At 38.1% G+C, this 12177-nt stretch overlaps 1 protein-coding gene across 3 annotated transcripts in view; it reads right to left on the reverse strand.

Annotated features, from left to right (window-relative positions):
* The window catches only part of GARNL3 (GTPase activating Rap/RanGAP domain like 3), a 231593-nt gene that overhangs the window by 104935 nt on the left and 114481 nt on the right, over positions 1-12177 (reverse strand). For all 3 annotated transcript variants that reach the window (XM_043984856.1, XM_043984857.1, XM_043984855.1), the window contains 4 exons: positions 10973-11079; positions 6768-6883; positions 4414-4518; positions 766-840 (listed from right to left, as the gene is read on the reverse strand). In XM_043984856.1, coding sequence (XP_043840791.1) covers positions 766-840; positions 4414-4518; positions 6768-6883; positions 10973-11079 — 403 coding nt within the window. The remainder of the gene's footprint in view (positions 1-765; positions 841-4413; positions 4519-6767; positions 6884-10972; positions 11080-12177) is intronic.

The raw sequence follows: 12177 nt of genomic DNA on the forward strand, positions 1-12177 counted from the left end.
TAATACACAAACTAAGACTTAGCTTTGCTTGGTTAAATCCAAATATTGACAGCTTATGTGACTAGTTCACAAAATGAGGGCTCCCTTGACAATATGATTCTCTCAGCATTAATCTAGGTCCAGTTGTTTTGAGAGCTCAGTTACGTTTTTAGCATACAAAGGAACATGCAGATAAGAGGCAACTCAAACTGATGGACTTTTCTGTATTTATTAGTCTGAAGTCTTGATGTGACAAGCAAAAGGAAGCCAGTGGAGGTTCTTAAAGAGGGGAGTGACTTAAGAAGGGTGTTTGCTTCATGCCAATTAACATTTATTCAGTGCTTTCACTTTGTGAAAGTCCTGGTGTTAGGTGCTGGGGATACGAAGACAAATAAAACTTAATCCCATCCCTCCAGGAATTTATAGTTTAACAGTGGGGATAAGACATGGATAAAAATAACTGTGCCACAAGGGGGAGTGTGCTAAGCTTACAGAAGTCCAGACTGAGGGCTCTGATAAACTCTGAATATCTAAGCAAGATGCAGAAGGCCAGCTGGGACATATGAGAAAAGCATATGGGGAACCAGCAACTAAATGTTGAAACAAACAGTTTGAATTGCCTCTGATAATTCATTTGACTTCTAGCCAGTATGATTTTTGAACCATTTCTAATCATGTGTCAGGAACGTCTTTATCTTCCACCCCAGCAAAAATTTCAATTCCCTGAATAATTTTAATGAGTACAATGTACATCTGCAGACTAGAATGAAAATACTATCAACTCACCTCTTTTTTACAGAGACCTGAAGTTGCCAAGCTAGTTGGAGCATCCCCTCTCACGATGGTTTTCAGTTTCAGGGCCTTAACAGGACAGATAGCTCTTTTAAGGTGTGTTCATATTCAGTTTAGTGAGAGAAGGATAAACTGCTATAATTTGAACAATGACAGTGGCTGACATTTACATGGTGCTATTCAGTTCCACAAAGCACTTTCATAGTCATCACCTCATTTTAATTTTCATAGCAACTCTTTGAGGGAGGTAGTACAAACACAGAGGAAATTGTAGAGGAAACTGAGGCTTAACTACTTTGCCCAAGGTCATAAATATAGTAAGCAACAGAGTCTGAACTTGGCTCCAAAGTCCACTGCTCTTTTCACTACATACAAATTCGTCATATGAAGAGGGGTAATTTTAGGTTCTGGTATTTAAATGCCCCATGCTGTTCTCTTAGTGAATTTGGGTAATGCAGCCATTTTCTAGAAAGTTTTAAATAGTCACAATCTCTTTACTATGTATTATGATGTAATTCAAATGTTTCAACTAATTGGCATTCATTAATACATTGGTGCCTCTCACTCTAACAAATATTTATTATGTGCCTACTACCTAAAAGGTATTGTGCTCTGTGCTAAAGATATGAAGATGAAAAAATGATAGTCACTGTCCTCAAGAAACATGCCATTGCCTAGAGGATCAATGATGGTTATCAAATAAGTACTCAAAAATGAAAGTGTGATGGAAGGAAAAAGGGAAATCTAGAGCTTGGTCTAGATTTGAAAGAAAGATCATGCTTAGCTGAAACAAAATGACCTCATGACTGGGTGGCATTGATCTGGACCTTGAAGGAAAAGAAGGGATTCAACACTCAGGCATGTGAAGAGAGTCATCTCCCCATCTTCTGTGAAAATGCATAAATGCAGAAAGTGGCAGGATGACCTATGGAAAATAATTCGCAGTCTAATTTGGTTGAAACTTAAGAGTATATTGGAAGCATGAAATTGGCCTGGGATGGTGGGTTGGAGCCAGGCTGTCAAAGACCTTGAATGTGAAGCACAGAAATCTTCTATGGGCAACAGGTAGATGCTGAAGGTTTTTAAGCATGGCATGACAGAGTTAGAGCAGTGTATCAAGATGATAATATTTTAAGCAGTTTTGTGAAATATATAAATCAATTGACTGGCTGGAGAAGTCAAGAGTCAGGGGGCTCAGTAAATTGTCCACAGGAGGTTATTAACGCCAGTCTAGGTGAGAGATGATGAGGCTTTAAACCAAGGCAGTTGAAGTGTGTGTGGAGATTGGGATGGATGCAAGAAATGGAGAGGAGGGAGAATTGACAGGGCTTGACTCCTTACTAGATGTGCAAGGTGAGGGAGAAAGGAGAGTAAAAAATGACACTGAAGTTTTGAGTCTGGGTGCCGAGAGGATGGTGGTTCAGAGACCAAGAAGCTGGGGGAGGTTTCTGGGAGGAGGAGGAATTCAGTATTGAACATGTTAAATTTGAGGTGCTGGAGGGTCATTCAGGTGAAGGTATTGATCAGGCAGCTGGAGATGTGGTACTGGAGCTCCAGGAAGAGGTTGTTAGGTGAATGCAATTCACTTCAGTGAAGCCAACTATGTATAAGACACTGTGCTAGGTGGCAGGATAAGCTAGGGATATAAAGATAGAAATAAAAAAAAAATGTCTGGCCTCAAGGAGCTTACATTCTACTGGACTGAAGAGCTGTAGATTGTGTTAGATATGTAGATTTAAGAAGCACTGGTAGAGAGGTGATAATTGAATCCATGGGAGCACATGAGATCTAAAAGTGAGAAAATAGAGAAGAAAAAGATGCTGAAAACTAAGGCTTAAGTGATCAATTAGTCAACAATTATGAAATGCTTACTATGTGCTAGGTACTAGAGACCCTACATTTTACTGGGGTATTGGGGCAAACAGTATATATACATATACATAAAAATAAATAGAAAATATATACAAAATACATAAAAGGTAATCTGGAAGTGAGGTGTCTGTAGTAGGGAGGGCAAATCAGGAAAGCTCTCATATAGGAGGAGAGAGGATAGAGGGATGAGGATAATGTGCTTTGAGAGATGCTAGGGAATCTAAGTGGTGGAAGTGATGAAGGAGTGCATTCTAGGCATGGAGGACAGACTCATGGAAAGAGATAGAATGTGGAAGAATAGATATGGACCTCTTATGTGAGGAACAGGAAAGAAGTTCAATTTGGCTGGACCATAGTGTGTGTGAAGGGCGGTACTGTGTAATATATGTCTGCAAAGGTGGACCCAAACCAGACAATGAATGTCAAGTAGAATTTATATTTTATCTTAGAAGAAAGAGAGAGTCACTGGAACTTTCTGAGCAAGGAAGTAACATATTTAGATTTATACTTTAGGACTGACAGTTTGGCAGTTGTGTGGAGGATGGAGTGAAGATGGGGTAGACTTGAGGCTGGGAGACTAAGTAAGCAGTTATGTTAATAGCCTAGGCTAAAGTTGTTGAGGGTATGAATTAGAGTGTGGCTGTGTGGAGGTAAGGGGATGGATGCAAGAGATATTTTGGAGATAGAAGACTTTGTGCTTGATTGGATACGGGGATAACTCAGAGCAAGAAGTCACGAATAATTCTGGAGCTGTGAACATAAATCACCAAAAGAATTGTGGTGCCTTGGACAGAAAAAAGTGAAGTTAGGAAAGAGTGGTAGACTTGGGGTTTGATTTTGGACACATTGAGTTTGAGATGCCTATAGGACGCCCTGTTTGAAATGTCCAGACAATTGGTAATATGGGGCTGGAGTGAAGGAGAGAGAAAGGCTAGTTATATAGATGTGGGACTCATCTGCATTGAGATAAGTGAATATATGGGAGCTTATGAGATTATTGAGTAAAGAGAGAAAAGAGAGGAGGCCCAGGAAAGAGCCTTAGGGAAGGAATATTCAGGTAGGTAGGTAGGAGGTGAACCAGGAAGAGTAGAGTCAACAAAGTCAAGGGAAGAAAGAATGTCAATAAGGAAGAAATAGCCAACAATGTCAAATGCTACAGCAAGACCAAAGAGGACAAAAAGTGGGAAAAGGTTATTGTATTTTGCAGCTCAGAGAGAGGCCAATGGCTACACTGGAGAAAGCAGTTTCAGTGAAGTTTTAGGTATGGAACTCAGGCTAAGGGATTGAATTATGAATGTGTGATGAGAAAATATAAGAAGTAAGTGTGTATTATACCTTTTTAGAAGTTTAAAAATGAAAGAAGGAAGAGATATAGGATAATGTAATAACTTGAGATGATATTGAGGAAAGCACTTTGTAAACTTTAAAGCCATATGGAAATAGGAATTGTTCTTACTATTTCTTAAGTACCATATCCACTATATACTTGTCTCCATTCCCTCTACGCATACGTGTAATAAAATCATGAAGTTCATTTCACATATATAGGACCCAAACTATTAGATGGTCACACTGCAAGTATCAGATATGACTTTTGAAGCCTATCTTACCAGATTACCTACAGTAAGTAACCTCAAAGATGACCCACATAGATGGCCTGTACCACTTTATGTGAGCATTAAAAAAAAGACAACCACTAAAAATTTCAGACATTTTGGAATACTCAGTTTGAAGAGATTGCCCTATATATCATTTCTAAATGAAACTTACCTGCCCAATTCGAACAAATTCTGCTTGACGGGCTTCCTCTTTCTTCCGGGCTGACTTTGGTGACTCTGGTAAGACATCACTAAAAGATCGTCTATTAAGCATGTTCTAAATAAAAGGAAACAAGTCAGAGCAGCAGTGTGGTGTGGGGGAAGAGTTAACACTTTAGGATCAAAAGGCAAAGGTCTGAATTCAGGTTCTGCTACTTAGTATTTGTGTGACCTTGAGGAAATGACTTACCTTCTCTGGACCATAGTTCTCCTCATCTATGTAGGGGGAGAAGGGCTTTACTAATGATTCCTAAGGTTCATTCCTGCCATAAATCCCATGATGCTATAATGACTAATTGAGGATATTATTCTAAGGTACTGTTCTAGGTCTATGCTTATTATATCTCCTCTGAATTGTCAGTATTATTAGCAGAGCTGTTTTGTGTCAAGCCCCTGTGTGTTTAGGCAATTTCTTTTCTTCATTTTAAGTAAGAATTCAAGTGACTCTCTGATCTGGGAAGTGGGGAAAAATCACAAAGTATAGATAGCACACTGAAAACAGGGAAGTCATTGGAGCCAATAGTTAAAAGAAGGGGCAAGTATTTAGTGCCATAAACTGATCTGATGCTAGCTTAATGCAATCAGATAGATAAGGCAATATAACCACCAAGAATGGAACTATCTAATAATAATGATTCACATTTCGATGGTGCTTTCAGGTTTACAAAGTCTTCTCTCAAAAACAACTGTGTAATTCAGTAAATTAAGTAATACAAATATCCTCAATTTACAGATGAGAAAACTAAAACTGAGAGGAGGGAAGTAAATCACTCATCTTCACACAGTGTCAGAGTTGGGTTTTGGGAAGGAAACTAGGTGGTACAGTGGATAGAGTGGCAGTTCTGGGGTCAGGAGGACCTAAGTTCAAATCAAGCCTCAGAAACTTCCTAGCTATATGACTCTGAGCAAATCACTTAACCTTGTTTGCTTCAGTTTCCTCATCTGTAAAATGAGCTGGAGAAGGAAATGGCAAACCACTCTAGTATCTTTGCCACCAAACCCCAAAAGGGGTCACAAAGAGTTGGACACAACTGAAACAGTTCAACAACAGGTTTTGAACACCAGGCTCCTGACTTAAAGTTCAGCATTCTTTCCAATACACCATGGATCTCCAAAGTCTTTTCCAACTTTAAATTCTACCCTATTTTTCATAGGCTAACATCCCTAAAATAGAAATTATCTTAATTTATATTGAAAACAATTATGATTTTTTGGTATGAAATGAGGGATAAAAGAAATGGATATGTATGCTAGCCAAAGGTATTTTCCATTGTTATGGAGATCTAGCATGTTAAAGTTAAACAAAGATTCCCTGTAGATGATGAGGAGCTAGAGATACTCCTAGTTGTGTTTGTGGGTGACATTGTGCTAGTTATCTGGAGTTCTAGAACACTACAGAGTCATAACCATTCAAAAGAGTTTAGCTTAATCATCCACACAGGAAAAACAAAGTGCATGAAGAATGCTTATAATACAGATTATGATATGTAGTGATTTGGAAAATGTATAGAACTCATACATCATATAAATGTCTTGGATAAACATTGCTAACGGATGAGTTGGCCCCATAACTGAATAGGAGAAAAATAGGTTTGATTGACTGTGAAAATATAAAGCTTCTTTAGTGACCCAAAACTTGGGCCAGAAACAAAGTTCTACATTTTTAATACCAATATCTGCTTGTTGTTGTTTTCTGTGAACTATGGAACACTATGGTTACTGAAGAATTAATGCATATCGCTCAAAGGGCAATGGATGGGTACACTGTGGGTGTTAGCAAGCTGAAACATAAAAATAATGAAGAAAAAACAGAATAAAAGAAATAATCAAAGAAATGTATAATAATAATTTCAAAAAAGGTAGGCTGATTATGTGGCAAAAGTGAGGCATAACTGGCAGATAGCCCATGTATTCCATTGCTCTCTTGAGTGCTGAGGAAAAGTAAGAAAACTATATAATACATTAAGTATCTGTGGTGAACTTATGGGAGAAGCTGGAGAAACATTGTATAGGATAGCTGTCTACCTGGCATGGATAGGTTTCCCATCTGCATCACTGGCAGGAATGTCCACACTGATGTGATCACAAATTCATTTGAGAACTACTTATCTCAAAACACACCATTATCTTACTGATAGAATGTAGATAATTCTAAGCCTCTTATATACAGCCATTGTTCAGTTGTAATTTTAAGAATGGAGGCAACTGGTCAACTTTGCTAACACAGAATTCATTTACTTGAATTCTTCTTTCTGAAGTTCTGTTGAACTAACTCAGTGCCTACAAGTTTCCAGGACCGTGTGTTACCTTGTGCAAATCTGGCATCAGATCCTGGTATAAAGATCGAATCAACATATCCAGAGTTCGCTGTCGTTTCTGGGCAAATGTTGGAGTTTCCAAGGTAGCTTTTTCACCATTAATTACTAAAATAAAACAAATTTAAAAGGGAATATAAAGAGAATAAATCATAAATTAAATACTCAAAAAAGCCCAACGTACATTTAAGTGCCTAATATGTGCAAGACATTAGGTTAAGCATTGAGGATAAAAGACATAACTCTCCCTGCCCTCAAGGAGCTTACATTCTCCTGAAGGATGCAACACAAATACAAATAAAGATCACCTCTTTTAGGAAGTTTGCCCAGTGAATTATCTCTAACTCAATGATATTAATTTTGCTTCTAGGACACATGCCCTTAATATGCCACTTTCCTTGTCATGTTATAAATTCACGGAACACAGAAAATATATCTAATAACTAATATTAGTTTTCTCCCTTGTAGTACTCAGTAATTACTGAAAGGGACTGAGCCAACATGATGAAACTTAATGGAACTAAATGTAAAATTTTCCTCTATTAAAATCCTTCTTTGATGCCTCATCATAGTGTGGCAATGCTGGGCCTTTGAAGGCTATACCAGTGAAGCAAAATCTCTCTTAGTTCCAAATGGGCTGGAAAGGCTTCAATATCAGTCTAGAAACCCCATGGTATCTGAATATCAGTCTAGCTAAGTGCATAGATACTCATGAATTTAAGACTTGTTATTCATTGGCAAGTTTTTCTTTCTTTTTTTTTTTAGCCAAAACATTTAGACAGTCTACTCTGGTGTAGGGGGATTACAATATACATTAGTGGAAGGTGTACTTATATCAATGAAACTGTAGGTGTATGGAAATTAATGTCATAAAATTCTACATTTTGGTTAAAAAAATTAGGTGTGCAAACACAGGGAGGGAAACTTGGCTTGAGCATTTTATATAAAAATAACCTGAAAATTGACAGCATCAACCAATTAACAATACCTTATGTCTGTGTATGCTACTTTAGAGTTTTCAAAGGGCTTTCAGAAGGATTTTCATAATTTCATTTGAGCCTCAAAAAAGCCCTGCAGGCTGAGCAAAGTTGGTATTATGATCTCCAGTTAACAGTCATGGATGCTAATAATAATAGAGAGGGCTTTTAAAATTGAATTGGGGCATGGAGAAGATAAAATGAGCAATAATATTGCTAGGAGAATGATCTTAAAACTGGAAAGGTTAGGGGGGAAGTGGTTACTAGGGAACTGAAATTAAATATAAATGAAGAGACTGAAGGACAGTTCCTGCTTCCCTCAATGAATTCAAAATATCAGGCCTAGATGAACTACATTCCAGGATACTGACAGAACTGGCACATGTGATTGCTGAATTATTATAAGGTTTTTCTGTGAGACAGTACTTAAAGAACTGGAAGAGTGTCACACGACAGAAGATAGATGAATGTCTGAACGTTTGGAAAAAGGATGAAGATAGAGTTTCCATATTGTAAGCCAAGGAGCTTGATGGGAGGAGAGAAAAAGATCATGTGTGAGGACAGAGAAGTTTTGAGGTGGGTAATAGAAGGTCTGAAGATGCCCTTATTAGGTAGCTTCAGTCTTTTCAGTAAAGTAAAAGGTGAGGTGATCTGCTAAGAGTATGGTGCAAGGCCAGTAGTGGGATGGGGAGAGTTAACTGGAGAAAATCATTAAAATATGAACTAGGGGAAATGTACTAGGAAGCTATTGAGAAATGAATAAAAGGATTATGGAAAAGTAGAAAGGGGATACAAGGGGTTAAGTAACTTGAATATGTATTAGTTGAAATCACTGAGGCTTCAGCATTTCAGGAATGTCAGCAAAGTAAGATGGGAATAACCCAAGATTGGGAATTACCATAATGGAACTAGGAACAGGTCAAGGGGGTGAAAGAATGGAGGGCTGTAGGGAATACATTACTGAAATAGCTAAGTGTGGGGTCCAGGCAGGGTAAAGAGGTAAAAGAAACAAAAACAAGAGTGTTAGACTACAAAAATGCAAAGATGTTGAAGAAACAGAAGTCCTAATGAGGATTAAACTCAACTTTGTCTAAGACTGAAAAAGTGGGAGAGTTGCAAAGATTAAACATTATATTCACTGAGGGGGATTTCAGAAGATATTCAAGTAGAGTAATTTCAAATATTGGTGAGGTCGAGGGTATGATCATATGAGTGGTTACCTGTAATAGAAAGGAATAAAGGATACTGGAGCTAACTGAGGTTAAGGAACCAGAAGGTTAGAAAGATCATCAATGTGGATCTTAAAATCACCAAAGATGATAATGGAAAATAGGATGAATAGGGAGACTGGACAAGGTGGTACATTGTAGGAAGATCTATCTGGCAGAAATGTGCAGCTATTTGGAATGTTCAGCTACCCAAAAGGACCTATTATCTTAGGATTCTGGATAGGTGGCAGTTTGCTGCAAATACCATGTGTTGTGAATGCCACTTTTATAAAAGTCAAGTTTTTTTTTAAACTACTTTCTCTCTATTGGGCAGCCTCTTCTTTAAGCAACAAGTCTGAGGCAAGTAATCTGGAAGAAATATCACTTGTCCCAGTTTTAGCTGTCCTATAGACAGAAAGTAGATGTCAATATTGTTAACTGTGCAGATTTCCAAAGAAGCAAAATTATAAACTCCTATAATATTAACATTTAAAATTGTAGATTATACACATGTTCTAATGTTTTCTTGCTTCAATTTTTATTGAAAAATGTATTGAAATACAAAGACTAGGTTGGGGCAGGTGGTCCCAGAAAATAGAGGTGAGGAATGAAAATATTCCAAGGCATGTGGGACAGACTGTGCAAAAGCATGGAGACAGGATATGGAAAATCATATATGGGGAACAGCAAAGCCAGTTTGGTTAAGCATTGAGTATATAAGGAGGAGTAATGTGTGATTGACCTGGAAGGAAAGACTGGAATTACATTGTGAAGTGTTTTACATGCCAAACAGAAGAGTTTATATTTTTAAGAGGCAGCAGGGAGACATTGAAGCTTCTTGAACAGAGAAATGACAGTTAGACCTGTGTTTTAGGAATGTCAATTTGGTACATGTATAGAGGGTGGATGGGAGTGAGGAGACACTGGATGCTAGGGGACCAATAGGAAGCTATTGCAAAAATCCAAGATAGAGAGGTGATGAGAGGTTGACTAGGGAAGGATAAGATATGGGAAAAGGGAATGATAAATAAGAGAATGACTCCAAGTTATTCAGGAGAACCATTCCTAGTTTTTACACTGAAAGGGTAAAAATTCCTAGTGGAAGTTTGAGAAGCTTGGTAAGAACATTCTCAAATGGGCTGCCAAGGTGTAAGAGTGGAAAGAACATTGACTGGAGTTAGAGGGCCTAGGTTCATCATCCTAAAACTGTTCTTATAACTTGGGGATCTTGGGTAAGTTTCTTAGCTTCTTTAATCCCCAATGTCCTCCTCTGTAAAATAAAGGGGTTAGACTGAATGATTTCTAAGGTCCCTTCAAAGTCTAAAGCTTATGATCCAAACATTTCTTTAAATCCCAAGATGCCATGTTAGGCAGTCTGTCAGGAAGGAAAGTGTGCGTGTGTGTGCATGCGTGCGTGCGTGCGTGTGTGTGTGTAGTCATGATTAAGCCCTTTGAAAAGGGGAGGTTGGGCAAAATACATAAAGGAGAATATATACCAGTAAATATAGTATGTAATTCAGAAGATCTGTCCCTATCTACCACTGACAAATAACCATCCACACTGGTTTATCTTGATTTAGGTCCCAGTCAGGAACTTCTCACAACCTCAAACTTAATCACAATATTTTCAAATGACTCCTTATACCGTCCCCCTGCCAAGCCCACACATATATCCACAAAGACAGTGATACACCAAAGGAAAAACACAGAGATGGACAAATCAGAGGGCTAAGTGTAAAGAGAGGTACATAGCTTGATGGACAGAGGACAGAGAAGTAAATGAAGAGGTAGAGAGGTAAGATGCTCTGTATGGGTAGCACAATGGGTAAGTGGTCAGCAAAACACCCACAGAACAGTAGCAGAAAATTAAAACTACAAAAAGTTTTTACAATGCATGGAGATGCATAAGAGAGATGAAGTTTCCTTGTGAAGTCTCATGAGATAAAATGGCAAAATACATTGTGACCTAGACCAAATAAGGCTTCCAAAAGGACCTCAAAAAAGAAACTTACATTTCACTAGCAAAAAGTCCCTGAATTCCTGGTGATCTGTAAACACAGGTGGGGATGGCAAGGGCGGGCCAAAAAGGGGCACACTTTCTTCTGAAAATATTTTCAGCCTATGGAAAGAACATTTTATAATTAATTGGTCCTTTTTTCTCTAAAGCACTGATTGTACACACTAGAATTTGTTATGTTAAAAAACAACTGACATCATATGGGGCTTTCAGGTTTACAAATCGCTTTCCTCAAAATTCTGTGAGTGAGCTAGTGAAAAGATTATTGTTCCTACTTTACAAAAGAGGAAACTGAGTCTCACAGAGAAGTGACCTGTCAGAGATCTAGTAGAGAATAAACAAAGGAGCAAGGATTCAAACTCAGGTCTTCTGCCTCCAAGACTAGCATATTTTCTACTACATCATGCTGTCTCACACTTCTAAATAGTCCAACATCCTTCTTTCTATGTGATTTGTATAAATTATGCCTTGAGAATACCTCTATTTCCTATCCAACATGGCAAGCTCCTTTGGAGTACAGAGAACATCTTTTCTATTCAGTGGTTCCATCCATTGGGCAAATGACAATTCAATTAAATTTAACCAAACATTTATTGAATATTTACCATGTACAAGACTGTGCTAGTGGTGCTAAGACAATGTCATGCAGCCTATAAGTGTTCAATAAATATTATTAGTTTAATGTAAAAAGCTTTTAGTAATGTTTTCTTCTGATATCTCATCTGGAGGGGTGGAGATGACTCTGGGTTCTTAAAGGCTATGGCATGAAACTCAACCTTGGGCAGTAAGGTTTCAAGTATAGAAGCAAATAGAACCCCCGTGTCTGTCATCTGAGGTTTAGCTGAAGTAAATTAGTAAAGCTCATCCCCAGGACGCTGGCCATCAAGTAATGATTCGCTCTGGCCACAGCAACTAACTAAACCATCTACTAAAGGCATAAGAGGAGGTGGGTATGATCTGCATCAGTAAAGCATCTCCAAATCACCCAGGTGAAATTATAGCTTCTTAAAGAATTTGAAATGTAACCACAAAAGGCTAAGATGACAAGGATACACCATGGGGAAGCAAAAGCCAACTCTAGATAAATCAGACTTCTCATTATAATGTGCAACAGTCTCCTGAAACACAAATGCTTTGTGTCTGAGATCTGGAGCACAGAATGAAGCTGTAAAGGACTGCCTTCAAAAGACTTTCTTTCCC

The sequence above is a fragment of the Dromiciops gliroides genome, chromosome 2 (genome assembly GCF_019393635.1).
Source record: "Dromiciops gliroides isolate mDroGli1 chromosome 2, mDroGli1.pri, whole genome shotgun sequence".
Lineage (NCBI taxonomy): Eukaryota > Metazoa > Chordata > Mammalia > Microbiotheria > Microbiotheriidae > Dromiciops > Dromiciops gliroides.